The sequence below is a fragment of the Capricornis sumatraensis genome, chromosome 4, assembly GCF_032405125.1.
Source record: "Capricornis sumatraensis isolate serow.1 chromosome 4, serow.2, whole genome shotgun sequence".
Lineage (NCBI taxonomy): Eukaryota > Metazoa > Chordata > Mammalia > Artiodactyla > Bovidae > Capricornis > Capricornis sumatraensis.
The window spans coordinates 67,286,447-67,304,716 of NC_091072.1; the positions used below are offsets into that span (position 1 = coordinate 67,286,447).

At 42.4% G+C, this 18,270-nt stretch overlaps 1 protein-coding gene across 1 annotated transcript in view; it reads left to right on the forward strand.

Moving 5' to 3' along the window:
* Positions 1 to 18,270, forward strand: part of PLEKHG7 (pleckstrin homology and RhoGEF domain containing G7) — a 78,449-nt gene that overhangs the window by 15,697 nt on the left and 44,482 nt on the right. Inside the window, exons 3-4 of the mRNA XM_068971409.1 lie at positions 1,080 to 1,207; positions 4,046 to 4,086. Of these exons, the coding sequence (XP_068827510.1) occupies positions 1,080 to 1,207; positions 4,046 to 4,086 (169 nt within the window). The remainder of the gene's footprint in view (positions 1 to 1,079; positions 1,208 to 4,045; positions 4,087 to 18,270) is intronic.

The window sequence follows — 18,270 nt, forward strand, 5'->3', positions numbered from 1 at the left end:
AATGAGACGAGAGGTGAAAGCGCAGGAAGAAAGGGCATCAATCCTGCAAAAAAGTCAGCAGCATGGTACTTGGCTACAAGGCATGGAGGACTCACGCTGTAGGCAGGTGGGAAAGTGGAAGGGTCAGAGGAAGGACTGGCCCAGGGAGCCTCACAGGGCTCCAGGCAAGGCCTCTTTGTTGGAGGAGGAAAGCTACATGGCAATGACCCAAATCATAATATCCAAAGGAAAATGACTCCAAACTTTCAAGGCAAATTCATAGCTAGACTTTTTGTTGGAAACAAAATTCCTCTGTATGTAAGGTAAATGATATGCTAAGCTATTTGATTAAAAAGGGAATTTAGAGATTACATAGGTTGGTAAGTAGAGGGAATTGCATTCCCTCACCCTCAAAATAGACTAAAGGAATATCTGAACAGCTCTGATGGGGAACTGTGAAAACCCCTGCAATTGAATGCTCTCATTCCTTACTCATTTCGTTTCTTAGAAATCACTGATCACATGCCTGTTGGTTTTGTGGCTACTCTGCACTGTGTCTGATGTCAACCATTTATTCTGTGCGCATCTGACAGGAAGTTTCATGAAATAGGGTAGAAGAAAGAAGTTAGATAGGCCTGTTAGCTAAGCTTTTCCAACAGTAGTTGCCATTTTTCCCTGGGGAAAATAAAAGTATTGCCTTTAAACAACCAGCCTCCGATTAGGGGTGTGTGTAGTGGCCGTGCACATGCGTCCTGTCCCCCCTGAGGCCATATGAGTAACTTGCAAAGACTCTGGTGTTTAAAGGCTTTCTCCTAGTGTCCTCCTGAGTCAGAACACGTCTAGTATGTTTGTGTTGACACTTCCAGGTGAACTCTTCTGCTTTGGATTAGTCAAAAACCATAAACAGTCAATAAGGCTCAGAAAGGTGTCAAACATGGGGTGTGTGGGTCATCGCAGCTCTCCATGCCTGGAGTGGCCTCGTAAGAAAGCCAGCATTAATCGAGCTGCCAGCAGTCACTTCTGAGGACCCAGGGGTGGTCTGAGTGATACCCCTCCCTGCATGTCAGCTTAAGCACTCTCCTTCCATCTCCTGAACACAGATTCTACAAGCACAGGAGGAGTTCTGTGGTGCTCAACTTACCTGGCCTTGAGGTGTTCCCCGGGGACCTTCTGGTGTCAGCTGGAGCTGCGGACTACCTGTGCCATCCACTTCTGCTGCTGAATTCAGGTCCTGTCCGTTCAACTCTTATTACATGCCTGCTATGAGATGGATGTTACAATAAGCAGAGGATATTTACAGAACATTTAATGACTACGAGAACATGGGCACTACCAAGTTAGATATCTCAGCAACTAGGACAAGCATCAGCCATGAATTATGGGAACCATCTGAATCAGGCATCCCACTTACAGAGATGGATAAGTTATGGACCTTCCTCAGAAGGTCCTCTTGTCAAATAATATACCCCATGTCCAGGACCTGGAACAGGTACACCAAGTGATGGTCAGCCTCCGGGAGCAAAGTGCCCTCTCTGGGCTGCTGGGCAGCATCCCTGCCATTGCTGTAACCCACCCCCTGCTCCTGGCTGCCAGCCTCACACCAGTGTCTCCAACGAGGGTGGCACTATGTGGAGACAAAGGACCTGGTAACAGCAGATTACTGTTAGAGCAGATTAGAGAGAGGCGGCCTTAAGGGTGAATCTTCTGCATTTGAAGTCAGTTGTGGAAAAAAAGAACAGTTGCGGTGTTCAGGACACACTCCCGTGGTCGCAATGGTAGCCATTCAGAGCTAAAAGGAGACTTGAAGATTATCATTCACCTTGGTAGTTTTTAAACTGGCTTTGTTCTGAGCAGAGCCCTTTTTTACAGAAGAATAATTCCTTGGAAATCCAGTCTGCAGAACAGACCCAGATGGAGTTTCAGTGCTTGAAAATGGGGTGAGTCCCAAAGACTCACCTCCAAGGCATTCCCCTGAAGCCAGGGGCCACCTGTGGCAGCATACTTGGGAAACCACCCAGCTCTTTCCTCATTCCCATGTGTGCCTAGTGAGACCCAGAAAGGAAAGGTGACCTAGTCATGGTATCTGCTGGTCTGTGTCAGAGGAATGGGATTCAGACTCATAACTGAATGCCCTCCACCAGCCTGCACCAATCACCTGTTGTATAGGCAGCCTTACGTGTGGAACTCAGCCATAAGTGAATAACGTATAAATAACATTCGTATAGCCCTTCAATCTTTATAGAGCCCTTTCACATCTTCTGTCTTAGAAGACACAACAATCCAAGTGACCATCTGTCTCATAGGATACGGCCACCCAAATGAACACACAAAAAGGGATTCAGTGGACCCAAGGGACTCAAGGCCAGGCCCCTTGACGTTAAAGCTAGTTCTAACCATAGTGTAGCCTTAGGAGTTAGACCAAGTTCTGTAATGCTTTGCAAATGCTCTAAACTGGGTAACAGCTAAAGCAGTACTGCCCAGATGAAGAGCTTCAGCGTTGTCTGAAAAATTCTGGGGTCCCATGTCAGACTTTCTGAACTAGAAACTCTGGGAATGGGGCCCAGCAGTATGCTTCTTAATAAGCCCCCCAGGTGATTCTTTTGCCAGCTAAAGGTTGAGATCCACTATGCTGAGGAACAAGGTCACAACTGCTGCCTGATATTCTTTGTTCTTTGCTAGGCAGGTGTGCCTAGCATCCCAGTAGATGCCACGTGATGAAAGATACGCAGCATTCTTCACCATATCCCTCCATGCCCTCATCTCCAGGAGTTTAGAATAGAGTCCTCATGTTCCCAAACCATGGTCTCATGTGGTGCTTCTCCAGAGACCCCAATTATTGAAGTTCAATTTGGACATCATAATTTACCACCAGACGTTTGAAGGCTGAGAGTGGTAAAGCAGATTGGTTTCTAAGGAAGGTTCCACCTAATCTCCCCTTTAAAAAGATCAATAAGTCCTGGGTGTTCTTTGGAAGGAGTGATGCTAAAGCTGAAACTCCAGTACTTTGGCCACCTCATGCGAAGAGTTGACTTATTGGAAAAGACTCTGATGCTGGGAGGGATTGGGAGCAGGAAGAAAAGGGGACGACAGAGGATGAGATGGCTGGATGGCATCACTGACTTGATGGACGTGAGTTTGAGTGAACTCTGGGAGTTGGTGATAGACAGGGAGGCCTGACGTGCTGCAATTCATGGGGTCGCAAAGAGTCGGACACGACTGAGCGACTGAACTGAAGGTAGTCAGAATGAGCAAAATAATTGGTTGGATTCCAGGGTTCCAGTGGGAAAAGTCCCTCAAGCACACTCTTGGTAAATGCTTTCATCTGATGGAAGTGTTAATATTATGCAGACTCTCCTGATGAATTAGTAGAAACAGAGACAAACCTTTCAGACATCCATTTTGTGTGTGGAATTATCAGAACATCTCACCTAAACTTGAGAGATAACTCCCAGCTTTTTCTGGGTTGCATTAACAATTAATGAAAATGACATAAAAATCAAGAATCCACAATCTAATGTCTTTATTTCCTGATCATCAAAAGAATATATTACTGAATGACTTCTCAATTTGAGGCGACCCCTAAGGACTATGTGGATGATGTCCAGTAGAGACAGTAAGCCCCTGATCTAAAGATTGATGATATGTTGATGTCCCCCTATTTCAGGAGTCTGCACTCATTCACACCTGGGGATTTTATGCTAGGGTGGTTTCCAGTGTTAAAATGAAGCCCTTTCAGCCCCAGAGTCCTATAACTCTGTCTAAAATTAAGTATGCAGCATTTTATTGCATTTTATAGATTTCTTCTTGAACGGTAGGGGGAAAAGAGGCTGAAGCAGGACAGTATCACCAGAAGGTAGAAAGAACACCAGCCTTTCAGTTGTAGCATCGTTTCATTCACTCAGCTGCATAAATATAAATATTCATTCTGTGCATTCTCAAGGAGAATTAAAGCCGGAAAAATTCTGTTTGGCTCCTTTGGAAAAGCGGGTTTTGTAAAGCACTGCCTTGATCTGTCACTAGTTCTTCAAAATACTTACATATCTTCTCTAATTTCTTCACCCACCAGAATCCAAAAAGCCAAGATGGCCTTTCTCCAAGAGAGGAGTGGTGAGTATTGAGCAATTGTCATTTTTGCTTTAATTAAGCCTCCAGTAGCTGGGAAATGAAGGAAAGTCTGAAAAGCCTCTTCATCATACTTTATCTTCTTGTGACAGCAGATGGCACATGAAGTTTAAATTATATCATCACATTTGTAGTAGTGGATACAGAACTTGCCAAATGATGCCGCTTGGTGCAGTGATACAGTGCTAATTGCCAGTGGTTAATGAGCTCTGCAAGAAAACAAAGCAGTCCTAATATCGTGCGTGATGCCTTACAGCTCCAAATTTATAACTTGACACAGTGTAGGAAAAAGCTCACTTGACGGAGAAAACTTGCACAAGCGTATGCCCCAGTTTGCAGTCAGTGTCGAGCATATTGGGAACATTGAAAAATTAATGAGATATTACAGAAACAGATTCTACAGACACATTCTATTTCTGGGAAAGCCAGTTGGATTAATCCTAGTGGGTTTTCTTTAATTCCTGGTGCCCTCAATTATTGAAGAGTTATAAATTGAGAATCAGCGGTGCCTGATTTTTTCCTGCCTAGGACGTGAGCTGGCCACAGTGAAACCTTCCCTGCCAACTTGCTAAGGACAGAGGGAAGGAGGGTTCCTCACTCCTGGAGTGAGGAGGAGGAGGGAAAGGAATTGATTGTGTTCACCCCACAACACCTACACACCACAGCCAGCAGCATCAGGAGGGCTTTACGAGTAGTTACTGCACCTCTTTGTGTTAAAAAGCAAAAAAACATCTGCTCACGTGGCCTCTCCAGTCAGTTTGCCATCAGTTGCTGACATCTAACTTGGAGGTTCTATGGATGCATATACCTTGCTATTTTTTTTAAGTACCATAGCTAAGTTAAAGGCTCTCTGAGATTTCATTCCCAGCTGCTCCACTTACTGCTCTGTGACCTTGGCCAAATGAATTCATTTCCCTCAGCTCCAAGTCCTTCCCTGTTTAAGAAAGAAAAAAAAAAAGGCAGATGATAATAGTACCGGCCTCATAGGGTGGTTGTGACAAATAAATAATGCATCTGAAGTATATTCCAGCACTGGGTGCATCTGCAGAAAATCAGCATTGGCCATATTTTTGAGAGTATCATTTGTAACCAGGGTTTAGAACACTACTTGTTCTCATAATCAAGTATATGAGTGACTTTCACATTATTTTTTCAAGGGGAAAAAGTTTGTGTGAGTGTCTTAAGCACTTTGGGCCGCTGTAAAATGCCACAGGCCAGGTGGCTGAAACTGCTAATATTTATTTCTCACATCTCTGGAGGCTGGGAAGTCCCAGATCGGAGTGCCACATGGTTAGGTTCTGGTGAGAGTTCTTTTCCCGGCTTCCAGATGGCCTGCTGCACTGTGTCTTCACATGTGGAGACAGCGCTCTGGTGTCTCCTCCTCTTCTTATAAAGATACTAATATCATCGTGAGGGCCCTGCCCTCATGGCCTCATCTAAACCTAATTACCTCCCAACAGTTTCACCTGCAGATATCCCTGAGGGATTTGGGCTTTAAATATATGAATATTAGGGGAACAGAAACATTCAGTCCATGGGGACACAGTCTAAACATCACAAGTTGAAAATCATAAACTATTAGTAAAACCATAATTTGTCACCAGGGCTGTTGCTCACCAGTCTTTCTCATTTTGCCCCTCTTTAGGGATGCGATATGACTGTTTTCCTGGCAGGTCTGAGGCAGGGCCTGTGGTGCTGCCTCTCCTGGGATCCTTGCTTCTTTAAATGAAAACCGAGTCAGTTGTCAGTCAGGTCTGGAGTCCCAGCATGCATGCATGCAGTCGTGTCTGACTCTTTGCGATCCCCTGGACTGGAGCCCACCAGACTCCTCTGTCTATAGGATTCTCTGGGCAAGGATTCTGGAGTGGGTTACCATTTCCTTCTCTAAGGTGAGAGGAAGGGGCATCTCCCATCAGCTCTCCTGAGGGCTCATCCAGAGCAGGAAGCTAGATTGTGCTTTCAGAAGGAAAGACTTAACTAAGGAAGGGATATACCTACAAGTTTTTATGATGCATCTGTTTTTTTCTCATAAAGTTATTTGTTCCACATGTACTGGATAGCTGTATGTGCCAAATGCTGGACTAGGTATATATGATGCCAAGATGCTTATTCTCAGCTTACAATTGAGAAGGTCAGACTGACATGTAAATTTGCAAAAAATTAGATAAATGGCTTGCACAGTGTTGGAGGTGGGTAGGCAGAGGTGGAGATACACGAAGAACAATCAGTGAAATGACAAAATGTTTCAGCAAATGTTCTCAGTCAGTAATGGACGGAAATTCATTTCTTAAAGGCCACTTTTAAAGGGACACAATATCTGGTCTCCTTAAAAATTAGTGTTTACTCCTCCATCTTTTTAGCCTCTTTTATTGAGCAGTTCATATCTATATAAATGATAATCCACATCAATATCACACACTACCATATTGTAATATATTTCCCCAATCTATCACAGGTATTTCCTTTCATTACCTTTCTTTCTTCTCTCCTTCCTTTCTTCCCAACCATCAGTAACAGCATTTGTAATAAAAGCAAGCACATATATAATTTTTACCATGTTATAAGGTAGTGTTTCTGTTTTCATATTCCTGTTTAGGTATTTCATAGTTTACATATGTCAGCTCATTAATTCTCACAACAAACCAACAAGGTAGATAACATTATCACCCCCATTTTGCAAATGGGGAAACTGAAATTCAGAGAGGTTTGAATAGCTTGCCTAAGATCACACAGCTCGTAAGTGACAGTGGGGATGTGTCTGAGCAGCCCCAGGCAGTATGCCTCTGAATCCGTTTTAGCCCCAGTACCAAACTGCTGCTCCAGCTGTGGGGTCCATGACCAGACCTGGGTACCCCTCCTTCCTCCTCCTCATCACAGCTCTCAAAGATCTCTTCTCTCCTCACCAATTCAAGTCAACGACTAAAAAATCCACCTATTCACATACAGTCACCCCTCGGTGTCTGTAGGTTCTGTATCCTTGAATTCAACCAACTGGAAATAAAAAATATTTGAAAAAAAATACTCCAGAAATTTCTGAAAAGCAAAACTTGAATTTTCCATGCAGAAACAACAGTATACATACTATTTTCATTGTGTTAGGTATAAGTAGTCTAGTGGGCTTCCCTTGTGGCTCAGTTGGTAAAGAATCTGCCTGCAATGAGGAAGATCTGGGTTCAATCCCTGGGCTGGGAAGATCCCCTGGAGAAGGGAAAGGCTACCCACTCCAGTATTCTGGCCTGGAGAATTCCATGGACTGTATAGTCCATGGGGTCAGAATGAGTCAGACATGACTGAGCAACTTTCACTTTAGAGATGATTTAAAGTATATGAGAGGATATGTGTAGACTGTATGACAATACATTTTATATAAGGGACTTTAGCATCTGTGCATTTTGGTATCTGAAGAGGTCCTAGAACCATTCCCCCCAGGAACTGAGGGCTGATTGTATACCAGTTTATTCCAGTTCCATATCACCAGTGTTTACTACAAACTTTCATTCCACCTACCTCTTAGTTATTTTTTAACTGGAGGAAAATTGCTTTACGATGTTGTGATGGTTTCTGTAGTACAAGGCTAATCAGCTATAATTGTGCTTATACCTCCTCCCTCCTGAGCCTCCCTCCCCTCCCAAGCCCCACCCCTCTAGATCATTGCAGACCACCTGCCTGGGTTACCTGTGTTATGTGGCAGCCTCTCACCAGATACCGATTTTAAACATGGTAGTCTGTATGTGTCTGAGCTGCTTTCCCCATTTGTTCTGCTCTCTCCTTTCCCCACTGTGTCCGCAAGTCAATTACCTGTATCTGCATCTCCATTCTTGCCTGCCAGTAGGTTCATCAATACCATTTTTCTAGATTCCATGTATATGTGTTAGTATACGATATTTTTTTTTCTCTTTCTGACTTGACTCTGTATAACAGGCTCTAGGTTCATCCATCTCACTAAAACTGACCCAGATTTGTTTCCTTTTTATGACTGAGTAATACTCCATTGTGTATATGTACCGTATCTTCTTTACCCATCATCTGTCAGTGGACACCTAGGTTGCTTCTCTGCCCTACCTATTATAAATAGTGCTGCTGTGAACTTTGGGGTACATGTCTTTTTCAGTTATGGTTTTCTCAGAGTATATGCCCAGTAGTGGGATTGCTGGCTCATATAGTAGTTTTATTCCTAGTTTTTAAAGAAATTTCTATGCTGTTCTCCATACGTCAATATGAAATCTCCCATACTGTTACATATAGTGGCTGTATCAATTTACTTTCCCACCTACAGTGCAAGAGGGTTCCTCTTCTTGCACATCCTTTCTAGCATTTACTGTTTGTAGATTTTTGGATGATGGCCATTCTGATTGATGTGACATAGTTTTGATTTGCATTTCTGTAGTAATTAGTGATATTCAGTGTCTTCATGTGTCTATTAGCCATCTGTATGTCTTCTTTGGAGAGATGTCTGTTAAGGTCTTCTGCCTGTTTTTGATGGGGCTGTTTGTTGTTTTTTTTTTTCTGATATTGCACTGTATGAGCTGCTTATATATTTTGGAGATTAATCCTTTGTAAGTTGTTTCATATACCATTATTTTCTCCCATTCTGAATTCTCTAGTGCTCAGTCGTGTCCGAATCTTGGTGACCCCATTGATCGTAGCCTGTGAATTCCCCAGACAAGAATACTGGAGTGGATTGCCATTTCCTTCTCTCATCTTAAGGGTTGTCTTTTAATCTTGTCTATTGTTTCCCTTGCTGTGCAAAAGCTTTTAAGTTTCATTAGGTTCCATTTGTTTTTGTTTTTATTTCCGTTACTCAAGGAGGTAGGTCAAAGGGAATCTTCCTGTGATTTATGTCAAAGAGTGTACTGCCTGTGTTTTCCTCTAAGAGCATTATAGTTTCTGGCCTTACATTTAAGTTCTTAATCCATTTCCAGTTTATTTTTGTGTAAGGTGTTAGGAAGTGTTCTATTTTCATTTTTTTACATATATCTGTCCAGTCTTCCCAGCACCACTTACTGAAGAGGCTGTCTTTCCCCCATTATATAATCTTACCTCTTTAGTCAAAGATAAGGTGCCCACAGGTGCATGGGTTTATCTCTGGGCTGTCTGTCTTGTTCCATTGATCTATATTTCTGTTTTTGTGCCAGTACCATACTGTCTTGATGACTGTAGCTTCATAGTATCATCTGAAGCCAGGAAGATCGATTCCTCTAGTTTTATTTTTTCTTTCTCAAGATTGCTTTAGCTATTCAGGGTCTTTCATGTTTCCTTCCAGACTGAAATTTATTGTTCTAGTTCTGTGAAAAATACCATTGGTTGTTTGAAAGCAATTGCATTGAATCTGTACATTGCTTTGGATAGTATAATCATTTTTGCAATATTGATTCTTCCAATCCAAGAGCACGGTGTATCTCTCCATCTGTGTCGTGTTTAATTTCTTTCATCAGTGTATTATAGTTCTCAGCAATAGAGGTCTTTTGTCTCTTTAGATAGGTTTATTCCTAGATATTTTACTCTTTTTGTTATAATGTTGAATGGGATTGTTTCCTTAATTTCTTTTTCCGATTTTTCATCGTTAGTGTATAGGAATACAAAAGATTTCTGTGTATTAATTTTATATCCTGCAGCTTTACTGTATTCATTGATTAGCTCCAATAATTTTCTCATGGCATCTTTAGGGCTTTCTATGTATAGCATCATGTTATCTGAAAACAGTGAGAGTTTTACTTTTTCTTTTCCAGTCTACATTCCTTTTCTTTGGTTGCTGTGGCTAGGACTTCCAAAACTATGTTGAGCAGTAATGGTTAGAGTGGGCGCCCTTGTCTTGTTCCTGTTCTTAGAGTTAATGCTTTCAGTTTTTCACCACTGAGAATAATGTTTTCTGTGAGTTTGTTGTTCATGGCCTTTATTATGCTGAGGTATGTTCGTTCTGTGCCTACTTTCTGGAGAGTTTTTACCATAAATGATAAAATTTTGAATTTGGAATGATAAGTGTTGAATTTTATCGAAAGCTTTCTCTGCATCTATTAAGATGATCATATGGTTTTTATCTTTCAGTTTGTTAATATGGTGTATCACATTGACTGATTTGCCTTTTTTTATTTCCAGTTTTATTGATTTGAGTCTTTTTTCTTGATGAGTCTGGCTAATAGTTTGTCGATTATTTTTGTCTTCGCAAAGAACCAGCTTTTAGTTTTATTGATCTTTGCTGTTATCTCTTTCTTTTTCACTTATTTCTGCTCTGATCTTTATGATGTCTTTCCTTCTACTACGTTTGGGAGCTTTGTTCTCTTTCTAGTTGCTTTAGCTGTAAGATTAGAATTTTTTTTTTTTTTGGTGTTTCTCTTGTTTCTTGAGGTAGGCTTGTATTGCTGTAAACTTCCCACTCAGCACTGCTTTTACTGCAACCCATAGGTTTTGAGCTGTCATGCTTTCCCTTTGTCATTCCTCTTTGATTTCTTCAGTGACCTCTTTGTTATTCAAAAGTGTATTGTTTAGCCTCCATGTGTTTGTGTTTTTTAGTTTGTTTGTTTTTTTCCCCCTGTAGTTGATAAACACAGCCTCACAGCATTGTGGTCAGAAAAGATGCTTGAAATGATTCCAGTTTTTTTTTTTTAATTTACCAAGGCTTTATTAATGACCCAAGATGTGATCTATCCTGGAGAATGTTCCATGTGCACTTGGGAAAAAAGTGAAATCTACTGTTTTGGATTGAAATGCCCTATAGATAGCAATTAGGTTCCACTGGTCCAATATATCATTTATAGCTTGTGTTTCCTTATTAATTTTCTCTCTGGATGATCTATTCATTTGGTGTGAGTGGGGTGTTAAAGTCCCCCACTATTATTGTGTTACTGTCGATTTCCCATAATTGTTAGCATTTGCCTTATGTATTGAGGTGCTCCTATGTTGGGTGCATATATATTTATAATTTTTATGTCTTATTCAATTGATCCCTTGATCATTATGTAGTATCCTTCTTATCTCTTGTAATGGTCTTTGTTTTGAAGTCTATTTTATCTGATATGAGTATTGCTACTCCCTCTTTCTTTCGATTTCTCTTTGCATGGAATACCTTTTACCAGTCCCTCACTTTCAGTCTGTACGTGTCCCTAGGTCTAAAGTGGGTCCCTTGTAGACAGAATATATAGGGGTCTAGTTTTTGTATCCGTTCAGGCAGTCTGTATCTTTTGGTTGAAGCATTTAGTCCATTTTCATTTAAGGTAATTATTGATATGTATGATCCCATTACCTTTTACTTTTCTGTTTTGGGTTTGTTTTTATAGACGTTTTGCTTCTCTTGTGTTTCCTGTCTAGAGAAGCTCCTTTAAAATTTCTTGTAAAGCTAATTTGGTGGTGCTAAATTCTCTTAATTTTTGCTTATCTATGAAGCTTTTGATTTTTTCTTTAAAACTGAATAAGATCCTTGCTGGATACAGTAATCTTGGTTGTAAGTTTTTTCCTTTCATCATTTTCCAGTATATCCTGCCATTCCCTTATGACCTGCAGAATTTCTGTTGCAAGATCAGCTGTTAGCCTTTTGGGGATCCCCTTTTATATTATTTTTTGCTTTTACCTTGCTGCTTTTAATATTTTTTGTATTTAACTATCATTAGTTTGATTAATATGTCTTCAGTTCAGTTCAGTCACTCAGTCGTGTCCGACTCTTTGCAACCCCATGAATTGCAGCACGCCAGACCTCCCTGTCCATCACCAGCTCCTGGAGTCTGCCCAAACTCATGTCCATCAAGTCGGTGATGCCATCCAGCCATCTCATCCTCTGTCATCCCCTTCTCCTCCTGCCCCCAATCCCTCCCAGCATCAGGGTCTTTTCCAGTGAATCAACTCTTCACATGAGGTAGCCAAATATGTCTGAGCATATTTCTATTTGAGTTCATTCTGTATGGGACTCTCTGGATTTACTGGACTTGGGTGGCTACTTCCTTTCCTGTGCTGGGGCAGTTTTCAACTATAGTCTCCTCAAATATTTTCTCAGACCCTTTGTTTTCCTCTTTTTCTTCTGTTGTTGTTGTTCATTTGCTCAGTCTTGTCTGACTCTGTGACCCCATGGACTGCAGCAGGCCAGGCTTCCCTGTCTTCCACCATCTCCCAGAGCTTGCTTAAACTCAATGTCCATTGAGTTAGTGGTGTCATCCAACCATCTCATCCTCTGTTGTTCCCTTCTCCTCCTGCCTTCAATCTTTCCCAGCATCAGGGTCCTTTCTAATGAGTCAGCTCTTCCCATCAGGTGGCAAAGTATTGGAACTTCAGCTTCAGCATTAGTCCTTCCAAGAACATTCAGGACTGAGTTCCTTTAGCATGGACTGGTTGGATCTCCTTGCAGTCTAAGGGACTCTGAAGAGTCTTCTGCAACACCACAATACAAAAGCATCAATTCTTCATCACTCAGCCTTCCACATTCATACATGACTATTGGAAAAACCATAGCTTTGACCATACCAATCTTTGTTGGAAAAGTAATGTCTTGGGTTTTTAATATGCTGTCTAGGTTTGTCATAGCTTTCCTTCCAAGGAGCAAACATCTTTTAATTTCATGGTTGCAGTCACCATCCACAGAGATTTTGGAGCCCAAGAAAATGAAGTCTGTCACTGCTTTCATTGTTTCCCCATCTATTTGCCATGAAGTGATGGGACAGGATGCCGTGATCTTAGTTTTTTGAATGTTGAGTTTTAAGCCAGCTTTTTCACTCTCCTCTTTCACTTTCATCAAGGGGTTCTTGAGTTCCTCTTCTCTTTTTACTTATTAGGGTAGTATCATCTGCATATCTGAGGTTGTTGATATTTCTCCCAGCAATCTTGGTTCCAACTTGAGCTTCATCCAGCTTGGCATTTTGCATGATGTACTCTGCATATAAGTTAAATAAGCAGGGTGACAGTATACAGCCTTGATGCACTCCTTTCCCAATTTGGAACCAGTCTGTTGTTCCATGTCCAGTTCTAACTGTTGCTTCTTGACCTGCATACAGATTTCTCAGGTGGCAGGTCAGGTGGTCTGGTAGTCTGATCTTTTGAAGAATTTCCACAGTTTGTTGTGATCCACACAGTCAAAGGCTATGATAGTTAATAAAGCAGAAGTATATGTTTTTCTGAAAGTCCCTTGCTTTTTCTATGATCCAGTGGATGTTGGCAATTTGATACCTGATTCTTATGCCTTTTCTAAATCCAGCCTGTGTATCTGGAAGTTCTCAGTTCACATACTATTGAAGCCTAGCTTGAAGGATTTTGAGCAGTACCTTACTAGCATGTGAAATAAGCACAGTTGTGCAGTAGTTTGAACGTTCTTTGACATTGTCCTTCTTTGGAATTGGAATGAACACTGACCTTTTCCAGCCCTATGGCCACTGCTGAGTTTTCCAAATTTGCTGGCGTATTGAGTGTAGCACTTTAATAGCATCATCTTTTAGCATTTGAAATAACTCAGCTGGAATTCAATTACCTCCACTAGTTTTGTTTCTAGTAAAGCTTCCTAAAGCCTCCTTCACTTCACACTCTAGGATGTCTGGCTCTAAGTGAGTGACCACACCATCATGGTTATCTAGATCATTAAGACCTTTTTTGTATGGTTCTTCTGTGTATTCTTGGCCCTTCTTAATATCTTCTGCTTCTGTTAGTTCCATCCCGTTTCTGTCCTTTATTGTGCCCATCTTTGCATGAAATGTTCCCTTGGTATCTCTAATTTCTAGAGGAGATCTCTAGTCTTTCCCATTCTGTTGTTTTCCCCTCTTTCTTTGCATTGTTCCCTTAGGAAGACTTTCCTGTTGTTCTTCTCATTGGAGGTCCTTGTTCAACATTTCTTATACCTTCTTGATCCGTGCCTTCATTCTCTTTATCTGTGCCTCCATTTTATTTTCAAGATTTGGGGTCATCTTTACTATCATTACTCTGAATTCTTTTTCAAGTAGACTGCCTGTTTCCTCTTCATTTGTTTGGTCTTGTGGGTTTTTACTATGTTCCTTCATCTGCTGCATCTTTCTCTGTCTTTTTATTTTGTGTAATTTGCTGTGTTTTGAGTCTCCTTTCTGCAGGCTGGAAGGTCACAGTTCCTATTTGTGGAACCTGCCCCCAGTGGGTGGCATTGGACCAGGGCCTTGTGAAGGTTTCCTGATTGAGGGGACTTGTACCTGTGATCTGGTGGATGGAACTGAATCTTGTCTCTGAAGGGCAGTGTCTTGCCCAGCAGTGTGTTTGGGGTGTCTCTGGGCTTGGTGTGGCTTTTGGCAGCCTGTCTGCTAACGGGCAGGGTTATGTTCCTATTTTGCTGAAGGGTTGGCTTGAGGCATCTGGCACTGAAGCTTACTGGCTTTTGGGTGGGACCTGGTCTTAGTGTTGAGATAAAGGCCTCTGGGAGAATTCTTGTCAAATAATGTCTCATGGAGTTGGGGATTCTCTGGTGGCCCAAAGTCCTGGACTCGGGTCTTCCAACTTGGAGATTCAAGCATGACCCCTTACCGTAGCACCAAGACTTCACAGACCACACAGAAGACAAAACTCGAAGACAGTTGGTGAAAGCAGCACTCGCCAATCAAGAACACCCAAAGAAACTCACAGACTTATAAAGAGAAGAGAGAAAATAGAGAAAAAAGAATAAAAGCAGGAATCAAAAACAAAGAGAGCAGTCAAGCCAATAAAGAAATCTATAAATGAAAATGAATACTAAAAACTAGACTAGCAAAAAGACAAAACCAAAAATATGGGGGAAATGCAGTATAACTAAAGAGTCCTGTAAAAATAGGGGAAAAGTAAAGTAAGTTTATTTAAAAATAAGATGCTTTTTAAAAAGGAAAAAGTAAGTTAAAAAGTAAAAATTAAAGGAATAATAAAGAACAACATTACAAAAGGAGAGAGTGGTATAGGAAGAATGTCCTCCTGAGTCCTCCATTGTCCTCTCCACACAGTGTTTACCAGACAATCTGCCTACTCAGAAAGTCCTCCAGTATTTTTAGGAAAGTCTCTGAACCTGCTGTGGATGCTGTGAGGTCAGCTCAGATTCAGATCTGGCCTTATTCTCCCCTGTACTTGCTCCCCAAATCCACAGTTGCCCCCAAAGTCCAGAGTCTCAAGCTAATTGCAGAGATTTAATCTCCTGCACCTATGGCTACAGGAGGGAATCCCCCTCCTCTGTTTTATTCACACAGCCCCTGGTGCTCCACTTTGGTTTGGGGCCCACCTCTGTTTGTAGGCCACCCTCAAGTGTCTTCCCCACCTGGACCAGAGGGGACAGAAGTAGCAGCTCATTAAGACTCACTTGCTCAGTCGGGCTGGGAAGAAGAAGGCCTTTGGAAGCCTCAGATGGGGAGTACCTACGGCAGCCTGTGGGAAGTTTCCACAGTCTGAGGTGGGTCGTGCCCTCTCGCAGAGGGATTGGCCCCGGGTCTTGTGTCTCTCCGCAGAGCTAAGTTGCATAGGCTCCCAGGAAGGTATGGGTTGTAACCTGTGCAGGCTCACAGCCTGATGACAGCTGCTACCTCTAGCGTTGGGACCGCAGCAGCAGTATTTTGTCCCCTGCCTCAGGCCGCCTTCTTGGCTTTGGCAGTGGCCGTTGGCTTGCCTTCCCCTCTCTGGGATCATAAACTGCAGTTGCGTCTAGTTCTGCCGCTGGTGCTCACTGCCGTAGGTGGTGGCTTTGGCCAGGCATATCTACCTCTTGTTCAGTCACTAAGTTGTGTCCGACTCTTTGCCACCCCATTAACTGCAGCACACAAGGCTTTCCTGTCCTTCACTGTCTCCCATAGTTTGCTCAAACTCATGTTCCTTGAGTCAGTAATGCCATCTAACCATCTCATCCTCTGTCACCCCCTTCTCCTCTTGGCCTCAATCTTTCCCAGCATCAGGGTCTTTTCCATTGAGATGGCTTTCCACATCAAGTAGCCAAAGTATTGGAGCTTCAGCATCAGTCCTTCCAATGAATATTCAGGGTTGATCTTCTGTAGGATTGACTGGTTGGATCTCCTTGCTGTCCAAGGGACTCTCAAGTGTCTTCTCCAGCACCACAATTCGAAAGCATCAGTTCTTGGGTGCTCAGCCTTCTTTATGGTCCAACTCTCACATCCATATATGAATACTAGAAAAACCATAGCTTTGACCATATGGACTTGTCGCCCAAGTGATGTCTCTGCATTTGAATATGCTGTCTAGATTTGTCATAGCTTTTCTTCCAAGGAGCAACCATGTTTTAATTCAACGGTTGCAGTCACCATCTGCAATAATTTTGGAGCCCAAGCCCTGTCTGTCACTGTTTCCATTGTTTCCTCATCTATTTGCCATGAAGTGATGGGACCGGATGCCATTATCTTAGTTTTTTTGAATGTTAAATTTCAAGCCAGTTTTTCACTCTCCTCTTTTACCCTCATCAAGAGGTTCTTGAATTCCTCTTCAGTTTCTGCCATTAGAGTGGTATCATCTGCATATCTGAGGTTCTTGATATTTCTCCCAGCAGTGTTTATTCCAGTTTGAGCTTCATCCAGCCTGGCATTTTGCATGATGTACTCTGCTTATAAGCTAAATAACCATGTCCAGTTCTAACTGTTGCTTCCTGTCCTGCATACAAGTTTCTCAGGAGGCAGATTAGATGGTCTGCTATTTCCATCTCTAAGACTTTTCCATGGTTTGTTGTAATCTACACAAGCAAAGGCTGTAGCATTGTCAATGAAGCGGAAGTAGATTTTTTTTTTTAATTCCTTTGCTTTTTCTACAATCCAACAAATGTTGGTAAATTGATCTGTGATTCTTATGCCTTTTATAAATCCAGGTTGTACTTCAGGAAGGTCTTGGTTCATGTATTGTTGAAGTCTAGCCTGAAGGATTTTGAGCGTTGCTTTGCTAGCAAGTGAAATGAGTGCAATTGTATGGTAGTTTGAACATTCTTTGGCATTTCCCTTCTTTGGGATTGGAATGAAGAGTGACCTTTTCCAGTCCTTTGGCCATTGCTGAGTTTCCCAAATTTGTGGCATACTGAGCACAGCACTTTAACAGCATCATCTTTTAGGATTTGAAATAGCCCAGTTGAAATTCCATCACCTCCTCTGTCTTTGTTCGTAGTAATGCTTCCTAAGGCCCATTTGACTTCACACTCTAGGATATCTGGCTGTAGGGAAGTGATTACACCATCATGGTTATCTGGGTCATTAAGACCTTTTTTGTACAGTTCTTCTGTGTGTATCTCCCTCAGGGGTTGGGCATCTCACGGCTTTGCTCATCCCGCCTGTATCAGTTTTGAAGGTGGCTTCCTGCAGTCCACCAGCGCAGGGAGTTAGAGGCTCCCTGCCGCCACGATCTCTTGCCTCTCTGAGAGTCGCAGTCTTTTACCTGGACTGCCTCAGCTGTGTCATGCTAGCCTTCTCAGAATATCTTCAGAGCAGTCAACACTGGTGCTCTTCCTGGGGTCCTGCTCCTGAAGCCTGAGTACCCAGCCCCCACTAGCAGCAGTGGGCATGAGTGCAAGCCACTGCTCAGCTGGGAAGTGCTGTTTGGTAACGAACTCTGGTGAATTCTCTCTGTTTTGCCTTCTGAGCGCCTGTTGCTTTATTCCCCTCTGAGTTTCCAAAACTCCCCCTTGTCCTCACCCCTGAGGGGGTTTCTGAATGTGTTGGAACTTTTCCTCCTTCACAACTCCCTCCCCAGGATGCTGGTCCCTGTCCCGAAATCCCTTTTTTTTTTTTTTAAATCTTTATCTTTTGCCCTGCCTCGTTCTGAGAAGATTGGCTTGCCTTTCTGGAAGTCGGGATCTCCCGCCAGCATTCAGAATGTATTCTGTATGGGTTCATCCGCATGCAGATGTATTTTTGATGTATTTGTGGGGAGGAAGTTGATCTCCCTGTCTTATTCCTCCACCACCTTGAAAGTCCTCCCACCTCTTAGTTATTAAATTCGAGCCCTGAGAATTAGCCTTGACTTATTTTCTTTATCTTCTATATTCTCTCAAATCCCTTTGACATCTCATTGCCTCTCCACCAGAAGCCAGCGCCATCATAGTGGAAGGAGCACAGCTTCCAGCAGTGGGTCAGTAACTCTAAATAGTTAATGTTTCCTTTGAGAGGACTGTCCCTTCCCTTCTCACTATCATATCCACCAAGCACTTTGGTCAGGAGGTTGGGCAGATCCTTGGAAAGCCACAGTGAGTGTTCTTCAAGGTAGACGGCTGGCGCCCACTTGCCCCATGTC